The 18,024-nt window shown below is 43.2% G+C and overlaps 2 protein-coding genes across 3 annotated transcripts in view; both read right to left on the reverse strand.

The window, feature by feature from the left end:
* Positions 1-109: 109 nt before the first annotated feature.
* Positions 110-10,478, reverse strand: LOC311019815 (aldehyde dehydrogenase family 3 member A2-like). 2 transcript variants are annotated; one of them, XM_084019419.1, is made up of 11 exons: positions 10,338-10,478; positions 9,732-9,893; positions 9,419-9,650; positions 8,995-9,080; positions 8,685-8,893; positions 8,405-8,522; positions 7,991-8,132; positions 7,505-7,671; positions 7,269-7,368; positions 6,072-6,310; positions 110-522 (listed from the first exon to the last, which is right to left on the reverse strand). In XM_084019419.1, exons 2-11 carry the CDS (start codon positions 9,891-9,893, stop codon positions 508-510), a joined length of 1,470 nt encoding a protein of 489 aa, XP_083875545.1. In that variant the 5' UTR covers positions 10,338-10,478; the 3' UTR covers positions 110-507. The 2 variants fall into 2 exon arrangements, with proteins under 2 accessions (XP_083875545.1, XP_083875544.1); XM_084019418.1 differs by lacking the exon at positions 110-522 and having other exon boundaries at positions 4,877-6,310.
* Positions 10,479-11,005: 527 nt separating this feature from the next.
* ulk2 (unc-51 like autophagy activating kinase 2) overlaps positions 11,006-18,024 on the reverse strand; it is a 32,581-nt gene continuing 25,562 nt past the window's right edge. Inside the window, exons 18-27 of the mRNA XM_084018637.1 lie at positions 17,674-17,939; positions 17,406-17,584; positions 17,074-17,183; positions 16,732-16,869; positions 16,380-16,621; positions 15,734-15,912; positions 15,478-15,596; positions 15,117-15,274; positions 14,843-14,978; positions 11,006-14,681 (exon numbers count right to left, since the gene is read on the reverse strand). Coding sequence (XP_083874763.1) covers positions 14,617-14,681; positions 14,843-14,978; positions 15,117-15,274; positions 15,478-15,596; positions 15,734-15,912; positions 16,380-16,621; positions 16,732-16,869; positions 17,074-17,183; positions 17,406-17,584; positions 17,674-17,939 — 1,592 coding nt within the window. The 3' untranslated portion in view covers positions 11,006-14,616. The remainder of the gene's footprint in view (positions 14,682-14,842; positions 14,979-15,116; positions 15,275-15,477; positions 15,597-15,733; positions 15,913-16,379; positions 16,622-16,731; positions 16,870-17,073; positions 17,184-17,405; positions 17,585-17,673; positions 17,940-18,024) is intronic.

The following is an 18,024-nucleotide window of genomic DNA, read 5'->3' on the forward strand; positions in this document are numbered from 1 at the left end:
TGTGTTAATAATATGCCTCTCATATCAAACTCACATCAGGTTTGTACAAGGTGCAAAAAACAAACAAACAACTGCTCAATTCTAATTTGTGTTGATGTTTAATTGCAGAAAGTGTTGAGCTCAATGAAAAAACCTCATTAAAAGCAGACACAGTGATGGATGTTACATGTAAATGAATTACTTTGTGATGGAATGCTTTATGAGCTCAGAAACTACAATACAAATCTACACTTAGCAGGTTCAACACAAATATTACAGCTGACCTTGCTATAAATAAAACGACAATAAAAATGTGATAAAATGTGACAGCCGCTTTAAGATGTTCAGAAATAAAATGCCACACGTTAAAAGGACAGTGTGCATGAATGTGAAATGATATGGACCAGTGAGGTGTAGGAGTGAGGTATTTCACTATAGGCCAGGGTTTTCCCAGGATCCTCTGCACCACCAGGCTTCAAACCAGTACCCCAGGCTTCAACCCGGACCCCCGGTTTCTGCTCCTCGGCCTCATAGCAGGAATCTCTGCAACAAACACAACACCCAGATTAAATATGAAGAGACAAACTGTTGGGAACTTAACTGTTCACAGAGGCACAACAAGTGTGGATGTCAACAAAGGTGGTGGACCAAAACAAAAGGGGCCATTTAGCAAAGGGGAGTGAGGCATGCTGGGTAATCAAAGGGAGGGTAGATGAGGGGGCATTATGTGGTTAGATTTCCTGGACAACACCACACATTGTCTGCCGCAGACAAAGCCATTGTTGTATGAGCGTACAGGCCTGTAGGATTGTGTGTGTGTGTGTGTGTGTGTGCGTGTGTGCGCGCGCGCTCATATCTGGTTATCTTGAGAAACCGTATTTGTCATTTTTAAAAGGTCATCACACAAATATCCAACAACAATCTCTTCTATTGTCACATAAATAAACAACTGTTGCGTAAAAGAAATGTTTCCTGCTATTAAGAGGAATATGGTCCAATCAGTCGATCTCCGGTCAGCTGAGGTCAGACAATGTAACAACGTGTGTCAATTATTAACAAAGTATTAGCTAACCCTAACTACATTATATCACTGTTACATCTCATGGTTGTTGGGCTCCATATCCTGATACTCATCAAAATATGATTTGATCTCTTAAAATGACATTAAATTTACTGGAATGTTTATAGTTTTTATTTTTTCATTTTGTCAGACATCTTTTTTAGCGGAAAACATTAAAATGATCTTGAGTAGAAAACTTGCAGCTGCTCTATATTATTATATCTATATAGCTATTTTTTCCCTATCAAATGAATCTGATTTAGCAGCATTCCACTATTGATACAGATCTTTATGACTGAATATTGGTTCATGGTCTTTAACAAGTACTGCCTTTCAGCTACAGAAACTGTTCAATTTCAAAATATTCAGCTTTAAGAACTTAAAACTACTATGATTTTTCTGGTTTCTACTAACTGTACATCATCAAATCCTCTGAAATCTACTCCACATTTAAATGCTTTCACATACTTTCAGTGGCAGATTTCATTTAATCTTTAAACGAGTTACACAACTTTTAAAGCATGACTCAGCTTTTTGATACATTTTACAGTTATTGAATGATCGCTGTTTATTTTTTATGCTATTTCCAGACCTTTTCTGATGACTATGACTATTGTTCCTCTTTGATGCGTCTGTCTGTCTGTCTCTCAATTCAATTCAAACTTTATTGGCACGGGAAAAATACAAAGCAAGTTTGAAATAAAGACAAAAAGATGTACGTACAGTAATGTAAAGATCAAAATACAGAAATGCATTAACATTACAACATAATTTATAATAATAATAATATATAGGTTAGGTATAGGTAAGTTTAACTTACAAATACAAACACAATTGTTATTTTGCTCTAAAAGATATACACTGTAGGCTATAAACAGATAAGTAAAGATAAAAATAAAAAATAGAAAATTGTACATTTACATTTAGGTCATTTAGCAGACGCTTTTGTCCAAAGCGACTTACAATAAGTACATTTGTCAAAAGAAGGAAACAAAGAAACCACAACGTATCATTGCCGATAAAGTAAGAGCTAAAAATAGAACAAGTGTTGGGTCCTCGTCTGAGGGGGGGGGGGGGGGGGGGGGGTGTTAGTGGGTCATGCTATGTAGAGTCGAGGTGAAGTCTGAACAGGTGAGTCTTGAGCCTTTTTCGGAAGATGGCAAATGACTCTGCTGTCCTGACATTAGTCGGGAGTTCGTTCCACCACTGAGGCACCAGAACAGAGAAGAGTCTGGACTTTGCTGAGCGACATTTGTTTGATTTCAGCGATGGTGGTACCAGCCGGCCAGCTGAAGTAGAGGAGCGAAGTGCTCGCTTCGGGGCATGAGGTTTGACCAGTGTTTGAAGGTAGATGGGTGCCGTTCCATTGATGGCCCTGAAGACCAGTGTCATCGTCTTGAATTGGATGCGTGCTGCAACAGGGAGCCAGTGGAGGTCACGGAGGAGGGGGGTCACATGGGAGAATTTGGGTAGATTGAAGATAAGGCGTACTGCAGCATTCTGGATACGCTGCAATGGTTTAATCGCAGAGGCCGGGAGTCCGGCCAGGAGAGAGTTGCAGTAGTCAAGGTGGGAGATGACCAGTGCTTGGACCAGGAGTTGTGTTGCATCCTTTGTGAGGAAAGTCAGAATCCTGCAGATATTGTAGATGGCAAATCTGCAGGATCGGGCCACAGCAGTGATGTTGGGGGTGCAGGATAGTTGGTCATCGAGGATTACACCCAGGTTCCTCACAGTTGAGGAAGGTAATACTGTGATGCCCTCGACAGTGACCGACAGGTCCATGCGAGGACAGTCTTTCCCTGGGATGAAGAGGAGTTCGGTTTTATTCAGGTTAAGCTTGAGGTGATGTGCAGTTGTCCAGACGGAGATGTCAGCCAGACAGTCCGAGATGCGAGTTGCAATGTGGGTGTCAGAGGACGGGGGGAAAGAGAGGAACAGCTGGGTGTCATCTGCGTAGCAATGGTAGGAGAATCCATGCAATGTAATAACAGAACCTAGTGATCTGGTGTATAGTGAGAACAGAAGCGGTCCTAATACTGAGTCTTGAGGGACACCCGTGTCCAGAGAACAGGGTTTGGACATAGAGCCATTCCATGTGACCTGAAAGGTGCGATTTGTCAGGTATGATGTAAACCAGGCGAGAGTCAGTTATGCCAAGTTCAGCCAGAGTGGAGAGGAGGATTTGGTGGTTGACTGTGTCGAATGCAGCAGATAGGTCGAGGAGAATGAGAACGGAGGAGTGGGATGAGGCTCTGGCATCTCGCAGGGACTCGGTCACTGTGAGGAGGGCCGTCTCAGTGGAGTGAGCAGTCCTGAATCCTGATTGTTTAGGGTCTAGGAGGTTGTTCTGCGAGAGATAGGATGACAGTTGGTTGTAGGCGGCACGTTCCAAGGTTTTAGAGGAGGAATGAAAGAAGAGATACAGGTCTGTAGCTTTGGATGTCAGCAGCGTCTAGGGTGGGTTTTTTAAGGAGAGGCTTCACTGTAGCTGTCTTAAAAGCCGCTGGAATGACACCTGAGGTGAGGGAGGAGTTGATCAGGGTGGTGAGGAATGGCAAGATGTCGTGTGAGATGTCCTGGAGAAGAGAGAAGGGAATCGGTTCAAGGGAGCAGGTGGTGGCACGGTTAGATGTAACAAGTGCGTAAACGTCTTCAGAGGTGAGGGGGCTAAAGCTGGTAAGGCCATCAGAGTTGAGAGTTGGGGGAGTTTCCTGGGGTTGGAGGCAGAAGAGTTGATCTTTGCGAGGTAGAAGGCAGATTTAGCTGCCGAAACAGTTGAGGTGAAGTCAGAGAGGAGGTGGTGGTAGTGAGCAAGGTCCACGTGCTGGCCCGATTTCTTCCATTTTCTCTCTGATGCTCGCAGCAATGATCTGTTGGTTCGCAGAGGTTCAGACAGCCAGGGAGGGGAGGGAGATGATCGCGCAGGTCGTGAGATTGGGGGACAGAGAGTGTCCAAAGAAGAGGAGAGTGAGGACATCAGGATGGAGGAGGCTTGTAGACAATAGGCAGTTAAAAAATAGAATTACAAATAAGTAAACTGCGTTAACACCAACATTTTTGTCTTTTTTAAAGTAATGTAGTTTAAAAGTATATGTTCTGTACAGTTATGGAAGTTTATTGGTTTTCAAAATCTTTTTTTTTATATTTTTTAATCTGTGGAGAAAATAAGTCTCTGATGTATTGATGCAGTTGGCAGGTTGCAGCTTAGTTTTCACCTAATGTTGTGTACTCGATTCACAGTCTGACCCCTTTAGGACGCAGGTCTGACCTCTTTAGGACGGAGGTTTGACCCCTTTAGGATGCAGGTTTGACCTCTTTAGGACGGAGGTTTGACCCCTTTAGGATGCAGGTTTGACCTCTTTAGGACGGAGGTTTGACCCCTTTAGGATGCAGGTTTCTGCAGAGGCAGAAATCCTCCCCCCCCAAAAAAAAAATCTTTGTAAAGCAGAAAAACGTGTTCCTGCGTTAATTTTCAGGTTATATATAAATAAATAAATAAAAATCAGGCAGCTGCAGCTCATCCAGAATGTTGCTGCCAACACTATTGAATACGTTATTGTTCACTACAGCTTTCTCATAAATTTAAGAGATAGATTATCTATTTTTCCTGCTTATTTTGTTGTTCTTAAATCACACTTCTACTGTTTTTATTCCATTAATTCTATATTCTATACAAATAAACTTGCCTTGCCTAACAAATGTACCATTTACTTATCTTTGCTGAAAACTACAGGCCTGTCTTTCATCGTCACTGAACTTTTAAAAAAAGAAAGAAGGTGATTTGGTATAAGATTCATACCTTCAACAGGAACCAAGGGACAGAGTAGAAAAGCCAGAAAGCTTTAAGAGACAGACAAACACATTTTTGGTTTTGCCTTTATCTTTTAATACATGAACTTGCATGGTTTTGGCCCTTGAAGGCAACAGTAGTCTTACTAGCAACGTCATCAGCAGCCATTGGTCATTTTAATGAAAGGTTGTCAACAAAGCTCTGCGTTACTTGATGGTGTGACAGCTTCTCGTTGTTTCTTAAACAGGTGAATGACAGGCTTGTTGTTTAGGAAAATTACATGAGAAATGAAAGGATTTTAGTGGAGGTGATACTTTATCTGCATTTAATTTTGGTTAGTAAAAAGAAAACCTAGAAAACCGTTATATTTCTTTCCTAAAAAAATAAATCATAGTGATGCTTTATTTTACAGGTCTTTTTCTTTTTTTCTTTTTTTTTTTACAGTTTCCTAGAAAGGAAGTGAGTTTTATCTGTTAATGCAAAAGTTCCTGAAAGGAGCAAAGTAATTCAGCACTAACTATAGGGGAAAATGAGACATTGTTCAACTGGTTCACTTCCAATTTAATTACTCCTAAACTGCTAGTTTTTTTTTAGTCAATTCACAGTAAAGTAAGTGAAATGAGTCTTCAGACAAAGACAAGCATTTCATTTCGATACATGTAGACAATTAAGTGTTGAATAATTCATTAATTGATACATATGAGTTTAAATTACATAGTTGTTTCATGGAAGTTCCTTTTGAAAAGTAATTATGAGTAATTATGAACTGAATGCAACTCACTAACCTCACATAAATGTCTCAGAACTCAAATCTCCCTGTAATTAGTGCCAAATTAAATAGTTCAGAAGCTACAGACCAGGGATGGGACGATATAGGATTTTATCTTGGATCGTGATAAAAAAAATACTCCATTATCAGGATCATCATCACATCGTAAAATTGTGTCACGAGTGACTTGAAAAAGCTGTTTAGTTTACTATGAAGGTAGAAAAGTAGAAAAATAAAGCCCGATATAAAAATAAATACAGGATTTGTATTTGTAACAAAAAGCAAAGGGATTCCAGCAAGTTTTAGTGTCATTTTAAGAGTTAAGCATATTTTGATGATTGAGAGGGTGATCCTGACATTTTCATATCGTCCCAAGCCTACTACTGACGTGCAAAATAACATGTTGCCGATATGAAACCGAAACCTTTGATTGCCGTCTGGACCGGATTGGGATGTGCTCCTTTCCTTACCTGCACCACAAATGCAGCCAAGCCAGCCAATGAGGCCAGCAGTGCCATGTGCCGCAGCCAGCGCACATTGACCCCCTTGAGCAGCAGCAATCGAGCCCAGCCCAGCTTTTGGGCTGTGTGAGGGGGGTAACGCATGCTGTTGACTCCCTCCATCTTCAGCTTCTTGATCAGACAGCTGCGCAGGTGGCTGAGCCGGTCAAAGCTGTGCTGGCCGTGGTAACAACCCATACCGCTGTTCCCTGAGCGAGAAGGGGGCGAGGCAGTCGGCTATAAATGTGACAGTTTATGCACTGTTCAAAACAAAATGTTAAGCACATTTTTCACAATTACAGCAATTACATACAAAGCCAATGCAAAGATGCAAACAGATGCAAATTAACACTGGGTTGCGCAATATACTCCTTCTGTTGCAGCTGAATCAGAAATGAAGGAAACAAATCTTGTCTCCTGTGTTTGTGGTCCCTCAGAGCTCTATGATATTAGGCCAGAGACCAAACCAGACTATGTGGAGAAACCAGAGACTGTCTATGGTACAAACAACAAGGTCACTGTCGTATTTATGTCCAGATGACCATATTTGGACTGTTGATGGAGCATTCTGGGAAAGGATGTGGAGGCGGTGGAGAATTACAAGTACCTGGGTGTTACCATCAACCACAGACTGGACTGGAGGTCCGACACTGAAGCTGTGTACAAGAAGGGGATGAGCAGACTCTACTTCCTGAGGAAGCTGAGATCCTTCAACGTTTGCAGAAAGATGTTGGAGATCTTTTATCAGTCCATCAGGGATAATCCTGACCTCCCTCTCCACCACACACTAGTCAGACGGCGGAGCACCTTCCCCAACAGGCTGCTTTAGCTCCGCTGTCATAGCAACAGATACAAGAAACCTTTCCTGCCACAAGCCATCACATTCCACAACAACTCTCTCACCTCTGACAGAGAGAACTCGGAAGTCTCTCTTGTATAGTTTATTATTGTATATTGTATAGTTTATTATTGTATATTGTATAGTTTGCACTGTATATATACACTGTATATATCTTGTTTTTCTATTTATGTTATGTAGTACAAAGTGTTTTGCTGATCCACTGCTGCTCTGTCAAAATAATTTCCCTCCTCCTCTCCAGTGAAAGTTAACCCCTAAATAAAAGAAGGCTACATGGCTGCAGGTTGGTTTCATCGTTATACACTCACCTACTCCTCCAAACGGCAGGGCGCTGACAGTAAAATGGACCAGACAGTCATTAGCCAGTAGAGCTCCACTGGACGTCTCCGCTATCACCTTTTTGATCAGCTGTTTATCAGATACAAACAGAGCATTGTGGGTACAATCTCACCAACATCATAACATTCACATTTGCAGACTCACAAATACTTTAATATTCACTTGAGTTATGGGAAACAAAGATGTCTGCTGGCGATGCATTTACCTTATTGTCGTGGGAGAAGATGTATATAACCAGAGGTTTTTCTCTCTCATTAATAAACTGGATGGCCTCGTCGACACCGCTCACTGTGATGATGGGCAGCAGCGGCCCAAAGATCTCCTCCTTCATCACCTTGGATTCCCCGGTAACGTCCTTCAACACAGTGGGGGCTGCAAAGAGGCAGGAAGTAGAGGCTCAGAGGACGGATACTGCTTTAAATACAGATAGTGTAGCGCAACAGTTACCAGTTTTAAGAATCCTGGCAAGAACACAATAGACAATGGACAAAACTATCATGTAATCAACATTTTAAGAAGCGAGTGGAGTGGGTTTGGAAAAGGGATACGTTTAATGTCATTAGTTTAGTGTTTTTCAAACTATCCGAGGGTATTTTTTAACCTTCCCCGTGACCCAGGGGTAGCAGACCAGAGGGGGAGGCTAACATACAGTACAAATTATTTTTAGCGACCAGTCAAACACACCATGTACCTATGTAGCACTGGGATTCATCACTCTCTCCGCCAACAGCAACTGTGCTCCCCTCCATTAGAGCCATGACCCTCTGAAAGTGCCGCTGGTTGATAATGCGTCCGTAGTCCTCGAAGGTTTCTGGATTCTCTGTGTAGAATTCCTGCAATGTGTAAAATAAAAGATGAATGAAATTCAGATTACTTATTACATGTTTCATACACATTTTACCAATACATTTCCATGAATTTGAGGCAAATTTTCATGACTATACACTCTCTGAGACATGGATACATTAAAAAATAAGCTTGTGCTTTGCTCGAAAGCCGTCATTGCGCCGTGCAAGCCATCGGGAAATAATGGGACTCAGAATGCAGTGGTGCTATTTTGGTGTTATGTGTGAAAGGCCATTTACAATCCAAATCTTCGACCAACCTTGATGCACTTCTTGATCTCTTCCACGACTTGGCTCTGAATGCAGGGTTCACACAGGATGAAGTCTGGAGCGATGCACGTCTGGCCACAGTTGACAAACTTTCCCCACGTGATACGACTGTATTGGGAGAAGACAAATAATGCAAAAGTCTCAAAGCTTGACGATACACCTTTATGTTGTGGTAGCTCCTCAACTGCTGTGTGTTATGGTGGCTATTTGAAGCTGCAATGGAGTTCGCCTAATGGCATTTTTGTGTTCCTTTTTACAGTTCAGACTGACCGACATGCGACACTGATGTTGCAGCTTTTGTCGATGTAGCAGGGGCTCTTCCCTCCCAGCTCCAGGGTCACTGGGGTGAGGTGGCGAGCTGCAGCCTCCATCACTACTTTACCCACCGTGCTGTTTCCCGTGTAGAAGACGTGGTCAAATCTCTGCTTCAACAGCTCCTGGGTCTCTGGTACTCCACCTATCACCACTGGGTACAGATCCTAGTTGGAGCATATGCAGGCATTAAAGAAAATCCCTGTATATTCACATCAGATGCCAATAAAGAGTTTACATATCACGTCAAACAAAGCAGGAGGCTCACTTTGTCCAGATACTGAGGGAGGAGTTCCTCCATGACCTTGGCAGAGTGATGGCTGATCTCAGATGGCTTTATTACCGCTGCATTACCTGAAAGAGAGATGGCAGACTTCCATTCAATCACACTACTTTTGCCAACAGGAGTCGCCCCCTGATGGCCGGTAGAGAGAATGCAAGTTTAGGCATATCAGCAGTGGCTTCACTGTTCAGAACCGGAGGGGCAGCAGCAGATATTTGGGCCCTATGAAAGAATATAATATTGGGTCCCCCCCTCCGACCAAAACCACCCACCAGCCTAGCTGGGCGGCCCCTGTCAGTACTGGGCTATTTGTTATGGCTGGTTGCATTCTGGTCTAGTGAATCTTCTGTTGGCAGAGACATATGTATATATGTATATGTATGGTTCAGCGTGCACAAAGGTTGCCTACCAGCAGCGATAGCCCCAACCAGGGGCTGAAGGGTGACCGCCCAGGGGTAGTTCCAGGCCCCGATGATGAGCACCACTCCCAGAGGCTCCGGCTGCACATAAACCTCGTCTGAAATGGTGAGGAGGTTCTTCTCTACCGGCCGAGGAGCCGCCCACTCTGCCAGTTTCTTCATTGCCAGCTCGATCTCTCCCTCCAGTCCCAGTGTCTCAAACAGCTCGGTCCCATTTTCACTCTGAAAGGAAGGAGGAACAAAATCCAGAACTCATCCTTGCTCTTCTTTATTATAGTTCATAAACGTCCCGTTGAAACTCACCATGCCTCGGTCCCTTTTGACAGCATCTGCAATGTCCTTCCGTCTCTCTGTGGTGAAGCGCAGCAGGCTCTTCAGCTGGTGGATCCTGTAATCCAGGGGCTTGGTCTTCCCAGTCTGGAAGGACTTCCTGGCCCGTTGTACCACCAGCTGTTCCCGGGACATCTGGGAGAGAAACACCTAACGTTACCAAGTGCTTTCACGTCAGCTTTCAATTCTCTCTCTTAAAGATTATTTTCGGTTGATGACGAGTCTGTGACAGCTGTTGCTAACTAACCGTAGCTAGCATTGCTAGCGTTAGCACTACGCGAAGTGTAGGTAAAGTAACGATACCGGTCAAGTTATTGTGCACATAACCATCATGTGCAACCCAAGACCTTTTGTTTTAACAAACACTTACTTACTATGTTACTTTAAAAGACACAATAACACAAACCAGCGTCACTGTAAGTTAAGCTAACGTCTTATTTGGATGAGCACATCCTAGAAGTCCGACTGGTTTCGCTTGGTTGCTAACGGCAGCTAGCTAAAGTAAATATACGAACAACATAAAGTTAACAGCTATGAAAGAGACGACCTGGAGACAGATATTACCATTTAAAGTCTTACCTTTCAGAGGCACTTGCGCGTCCTTACCAGCTGTAGTATTTAACTGTCGCCTGCAGTGTCAACTACCGGTAACTTATGTCGTGTTTGGCTACACCCAGAGCCGTATGTAGAAAGAGTTGCGTCAACGGAAGTTTAAAACGCCGGATCGTCACGTGATTCATGGCCTTCAGCCCGTTCCAGGAAGTGCTTGGAGGAAAATCTTTTTATATGAAAAAAACCATTCATTATAATATTGATATAACCACAATAACATTAAATCAGAATATATCTACACGTATGCGTATCAGCTTGGCTTGAGTGTTGCAGTGCAACATGTTACCTAATCCAGTAGACTGTATGCATCACTCTCTGCGTTACTTTTCTGTGCCTTTGGGGATTATAAAGGGTTGAAACCCTTTGACCACCTCTTATTGTGTTTTTATATTCATGGTTTTGGGGGTTTCAGCTGAAAGGATTAGCCTAACATTGTCCTACATGCTATAACTTCTTCTATAAGTATACATCTAAGCAACACATTCGTTAAATGGAATACACTTGTGAAATTATAGTCAAATTTATTGATGGTCTAGATCGGGCAATGATATTTTAAAACTATTCATGTATAGGCCTACATTACACAGTCAGTGATTTATTGCTGGCTGCCCTTCCTGCATTTGGCAGTTTAAACTGTTGCTTTGAGCCCAGATTGTGTTGAACCTTTTCAAATTTGTCCATTATAGGTCCCTCTCTGCAGCGAACTCCGCCCCTTCATGTGAACGCGCTCACATCCAACCCTCAGTGTTGCTACCCACCGCCGTTCGGCTAAGTGAAACCAGACAATGAATAGATACCCTGGGTATGTTGAACTCGCTTATTAGTACAGGCATCAGATTTTGTCGCCTCTGGGAAAACAACACAGAACCAGGCTCGAAAGAATAAAACACAGCAAGACATTTTAATTTTTTCTCTTTTTTCATAATAAAGACTGTATTCGTGTTCCATAAAGAACCAAGACAGACACCCCTTGGTGAGGGACAAGTATAACATTAACATTTCTCTTTTAAAAATCGGTGCGGAAAGTGTTGCATTACCAGGTGGAGAGGCCCAAAAAAACGGGGTACAAACATTCAAGATTCTAGAGGTTCTACAGGGTAAAATGCAGACTTGGTACCCATGCTTCATCCAAAACAGTTCATCTTATGTTACAGTCCATGGACAAAAATGCAGGCGGGTTTCCATCAGCTTTATTTGTCCCTCTTCCGTCTGTGTGCAGTAAAAAGGCTTTGTGTGGTTCAGAGAGCTCATGACGAGGATGAGAGAAACTGAAACCCAGATATGTCTCAGAAAAACAACAGTATATCAGAGAAACAGGCCCAGAGACCTGTGAATGCATTTATAAACATTTTTACACAGAAAAAAGAATTTACTCACAGCTATACAGAGGAGTAGGCCTACATCTGCTTTTCACAAGAAGAAGGCAACTCCTTTTCCATCGTGAACTACTGGCCTTAATGCACGCGTGTATATACACACTCATACAGTACAGACACTGTTGGGAGGTGGAGGGACAGAGTGGATACTAGGCAGTGCAGATTGTGACAAATCTAGTATATCATGACATTTCGGGAAACGTTTATGAAATCTGAAGAAGACATCACACTCATTTCAGAAAATGTCATGACAAATGCATGTCTTGATCTCGACAACGAACAGTCCTGGTAGAAAGAGTTCTCTGGAAAGTTTTGGAGCTGCCACAAGTTCTGTTGTATACTTTGGCACACTCCTGTTGTGCCAAAGTATCTTTCCTTATCAAACCCTTGGCAGACATGAATAAAATGTATCAAATTCATCTATGTACATATAAAGATTTGTGCTCTTTGACTGACAGGCCTTCTGATCTGGTATCACTGACACCCCCAACTCAAACTGTGACTCACACACACACTCACTCCCGTATACATATATACAAGTTTCATAACATCAAGTTTTGTTTAAAAAATGAGCTACAGATACTGACAGAACATATAGGCTGTAGTATTTTAGTAAATTAAACGTATCATTAAGGTAACTTGTCAAGTAATATGACCATTCAGTTTCACAATCCACTCCACAGGGGCTTTAGAGTGGATGCTGATTGGTCGTTCAGCACTGCAGTGATGGGAAGGGACCTGCAGCCACTTTTCTTCCGACTGTCCGAGCTGACGGACCGTGGGAAAAATTGTGGGCAGTGTGAGCCACTGTCTCCCGAAATTGACCTTAACCCTTCCTCACTGTGAACAACATATTAATCGAGCGTCTGTTACATTCCTACAAAACTGGGCAACAAGGGAAACAATATCACAAGCATCCGTGAGATGTTTCTATCATTTGCAAGAGCAAAATCAATATCAAGTTAACAAAAGCCAATCAAAGCACCCATGCTCTGTATTTTTACGAGATTTATCAAGCCACAAGTATTTTTTTTTTATTATAAATTATGTTAGTTTGACGTTTGAGAACAACTGCAGCTGCTGTCATCTCAATGGCAAAGAACAAGGATGCCTTTAATATGCCAGACAAAACGTGCGTTATTAAAGGGATGTTCCTCCAATTTAGCATCACACCTTCTTTTACACACCTTACTCATGCTCATAATGTAAAGCGGTACCATCGGACATCAGACCCTCCTCGCCTGGAAATGCCTATATTTTGCAAACTCCACCCCCTCAGTTTACAACACAGGTTTTCAGTCAAAGACATTTAGTTGACGAGCATAAATAAAGACAACCCTGATGACATCATCAAGGAGATACTAACCCTGATGACATCATTTGGCTTACAATGTCAGAATTTAGAAAGCTCACATCAGAGAGGACATTTTAAGATTCACAGGACGTTAACAGATTTCCATGTGTCAAATTGGTGTCACGCCCCTTTAAAGCTAGAGCCTTTCTGGCTCTTTTGCACTGAAATGAATATCCGTTTCATTCAAGCTGTTGCCAATGCTGATTACGCCTTCCACTGTGAGTGGAGCAGCACACAAGGTGCCATCAACCATTTGGAGAGAACGCTCCAGATAAAAAAGAAACGCAGTGTTCAGAGGAATGATTAAAAATAGTATAGAAAAATCAAGTGACAGTTACAGAGCGCTCCTGGAGGTGGGAGGGACGTGGCAAGCGCCCTTGCAGACATTTGACAGAAGCATTTTGACAGTATTTGTGTAATTCAAATTCAGAAATAATACTATTTTTAATTAAAAAAGTTTCACACTCTGGCTTAAAATGTATGAGTTTAAATCAGCTAAAAAGAGAAACATGGTTCTGTCAAACATCTAGTTATCTTGACAGATGAGGTCCCGCATAGTTGAGCTGCAGACAATTTGTCTCGGCTGACAGCACTCTTTCCCAGGTTGCTCGGCCTTATGGGAAATGCATACATTCTGTAGACGTGTTCATCGTGCATACAGAGCAGGTAAGTTGGAGCAGGAGTGATCAGAAAACAGTTTCCTTGCCTTCACATTTCTACCTTCAGAACTGATATCGGTACAGATACACACCTCTTCCTGTCAATCCTCAATAAAGTGCTTGAGCTAACGACACAAGGAAAATTAAAACAAAGCATTTACAAATCTCTAGCTTCCTTTGCTCACATGGCTGTCGAGTTTCTGTAAGAAGAGTTTGTGTTTATGTAAAAATCCACGTCCGTTACAGTGATCGGCTGGAAGCCGTTTGCTAACTTCTTCAAACTCCAATACTTGAGGTTTTCAAGATAGGCAGGAGATATCCATGTTCTTCTGAACCAATAAATAGGAACAATAATAAGTCCAAACATATAGAAAATAATAACTGAACAGTAAGCAGGATTTAAAAAAAGATAAACTGCTTAACAGAGTTCGAGTCTCTTGAATCCAACAACACCGTTTCATAGTCCTGTCCGTCTTCTTGTTCTTCTGGTAAAAAAACGTGATATCCTGGAAGATGGACATAAGTTTTATATATATGTATATATATATTGATCAGATGGTTTTTCACCATCATAGCTAATAAGAAGAATGCACTCAAAAGTGCATGCTTTAAGTCCACATCCACTTCAGCCTTTTTGTTTCAGGATCCGTTGGCATCTTTGGTTGTAAATTTGTGCATCAGTCGCTTCTCACAGTTCAGCCCGTGATGCAGCCGGTATGATGATAAATACAGATGAAAGCTATCAAATGAAAAGTGCTCGAACTGCTACAGGAGGGAACGGCGGCTTTGTGATGATGGACGTCAAACAATCTCGGGACGTGGTCCCTCTGTGTACGCGTCGGCTTACGGGAGGGCTGCTACTCGTAGAGTGTGACGGTGCAGTAGCAGAGGGCCGAGATCCTGCGGTCCACACTGGCCTTGTCTGCAGGAAACAAAACAACGACAGTTGTTAGACAGACTACAAGTGCTGTATTCACAAACATTTTTAGAATGCTCTCAGAGAGCTCCTCACTCAAAATATTCTTTTAAAGAAAGCTGCATGAGGCCTGCTGGTTCGGACTGCGTCTCAGAATTTGTACTCACATTTGACCACGTTCTCAATGTCAGTGGGGTCCTGTAGGATCTTGGATAGACCGTCCAGCAGCATGGCCGCCTTGCTGTAGCGGTAGGCAATATCTTCTGTCTGCTTGAACATCTCATCCAGAGCTGCTGACTGAACCTGACACACACACACAGCATCACATCAGGCTGACCGAGTAGAGATTATAGCTGTACTGAACATACCGTTTGGAAAACCCGGTGGAAATGAGGAGAATCAATACCAGACAATTATTTCATTATAGCGCCTGACACTCACCATCTCCACAGCGTTGTTGTAGATGAGTTTCTCCGCGGTGATGCTGTTGATTTCATCCATAAAGCGCTGCTTATCAGAGAAGAAGTGGTTGAGTTTGTCCGTCAGTCGCCGGCAGAGGGAGATGCAGCTTTTGTAACGCTCGTTCAGACTCTTCACCACTGAGAGAAAACAGGGAGATGGATTCGTTTGTTTGAATAAGTGTGAGTCATATTAAATAAAAAGTGCGTAATTAAATAGCCACAGGTAAGTTTTACATAACAACAGCGTCTTTCTCCTGCTAATGAAGTGGGTGAACAGCAGATTCCAGTTTAATGCATCTGTTACAGTCTAAGTCAAGTAATAGGAAATGACATGTCCTTACCCTGTTTGACAGCAGTGGAAGGGTTGAGCTTTGCTGATTTAATCTGAGCCTTGGCAAGATGGAGAGAGGAAGCCAGGAGCTGAGCAGCCTTCATGTAGAGCACCAGCTGCTCCACCAGCCTGTAGGGGGCAGCACAACCATAGTATATAAAAATACTGCAGCATCACCAATGAACAAAGAACCTCTGCAGACTACATGATATTAGCGATTGCATGAGATAATCAGAGATTCAGACTAGACTTCCGTCATTCCTTACCCCCACTCTTTGCTGAGCTGGCTGATCTGGTCCACAACCACACTGTCCTGGGGGGGGTAGAGGGAGGCGGCCGACGCACCAAGCTCTGCCCCTCCAGCTCGCACTGCTGCCATCTCCAGGACGCAGTCAGTGAATGACAGCATCATCCTGAGGTGCATCAAGGTGTCTGTGTGCTCCCGCTGGACCAGGAAACACAAAAGAAGGTTGAAAGAGCATTCCAGTGAGTCATGAATGGGAAAATATAGGACGTTATCTTGGATTTAACAAAAAAAAGTTTATTGTGGTAAATTTTCATTAACTGGATAATTAATTAACTACTGTGGTAGTAGTGGTAAAAATAGAGCCTGATTTTAAAAATGTGGTTAATCCAATATTTATGTAGTGAGACCTTTTGACTTTTGATCATCTTATTTAAGATTATTTCATTATGGTTGAAAAAGTAGGATGTTTACTAAAAAAGAAGAAGAGGTATGTCTTATGTGACGCAATAAAAATACTTGTTACTCAACAAAATGTAAACTTATACCAGTATGATAATATCGGGATAATTGTGAAATAAAATGTTCACATCTTTCCACGTCTAATCATGAAGTTGTCTAATTCATCCATATTCCTTTTAAGTGATGAATAGAAAACACCTCCTCACCTCCATGAGAGTCTCCTCAGGCAGCTCCGGTGCTTCGAATGTGATGAATCCCTCCAAGCTGGGAGGTGAGGTCCCATAGGGAACATAGCGCAGGCTGTTGGGTGCCCCCTCAGTCCCAGGGAGAGCCTGCCCACCCCCAAAGCCCACCGGAGGAGAAGAGCCCAGGGCCATTCCTGGAGGAGATCCGACATAGACCCGTCCGCTAGTGGAGCACAGGGAGCCGGCTGAACTGTTGGAGCCCACTGAGAGAAGGACAGGGAGGGAAAGCCGAGGATCATGAGATCTGTACTGAAGAACACCTCACAGTCCTCCTGCTTCTGTTATAGCTTCATCACAGGGGAAGGGTCCTCACCTGACGTTGTGCGTGGTCGTGTTCCCAGGTGGCTGCAGGTTGGAGGGGTGCTGCTGTTGGGCGGTGAACCCACGGTGAAAAGGACAGCACGGGAACTCGGTGACCCACCCTGAACCAGCCCGCTGGGACCTGCAGGGGCTTTGAGAGGAGGAAAGGTAATTGTTTGATTATTTGTCTGTCACGCACTTTAAAGAATTGCAGTTTAAATGAAGCATCAGTTATAAAAAAGTATCAAGTAACAGTATGTTTGTACACAGAATACAGACACGTCATTAGTAGTTTCAAATATTGACTAAATGGCTGAGCTAGCACAACCTGTGGTAAACTGTAGTATCCCCATACCTGTGTCCATAGGCCGCTCTGTGTTCAAGCTATCATTGCTGCCCTGATAGGCCTGTCCACCCAGAGTGATTCTGATTGGCTGCTCAGACAGACGTCCTGTACTAACAGACCTGCGGGAAAAACCATCAGATAACGTCAACACGACGTCAAACAGCAGACAGAGTGAAGTCTCATAGTAGACGAGAGACAAAGGGGTGTCAAAGTTATCCAAAGTGGTGATGAACCATAATAACTGGACCAGACCTGATCGCCATGAATGGACATCATTTATCAGGTTAAGATGGAAGCTGAGATGGGTGCAAAACAGATGGGTTTCTTTTAGTGAGTCCTACCTGCCAAAGGTCCTGCTGGCCTCGGGGGCAGCTGGGCGTCCGGTGAGGTACGGGCTGCAGTGGTGGACACAGATATCATGGGTATCTGTCAACGTCTTGGTGGACACGGGGCTGTCCGCCAGCGCCATCAAGTTACAGGACGCCTGCGTTTTGGGGATCTTGAATGGTGCCGAAATGGTCTGAATGGGGAAAAAAAAACATTAAACATGGAAACTTCAACAACTGGTATTTTAGCTTATTTGGTACACTCAATAATGTCTTCACTCACCTTAGTTGGAGAGCCAATTATGGTGGGCAGCGGGGACTTCTGCAGCCAGTCGGACGTGCGGGGGGAGGAGCCAAGGAGCTTGGTGGGGGAGGAGCCGAGGTTGGCTGGTCGTCCGAGCTGAGGGGAATGACTACAGGAGGAGGAGGAAGGTTGAATGGGGTCTGATAACTGCTTGTGGAGTTTCTGCCTGGTCTGGTACACCTCCGTCAAGGTGGGGGAACTCTGGAGCCGAGCCCCCAGGAGCTGAGATAGTGAGACAGGGGAACCTAGAGAAGATAAAGGGCCCAAATTAGAGTTCTATTCAAGTTAATAATAATCCATATAGTATACAGTAGTATAACGAGCAACATG

This window comes from Eutrigla gurnardus (genome assembly GCF_963514095.1).
Source record: "Eutrigla gurnardus genome assembly, chromosome: 10".
NCBI lineage: Eukaryota > Metazoa > Chordata > Actinopteri > Perciformes > Triglidae > Eutrigla > Eutrigla gurnardus.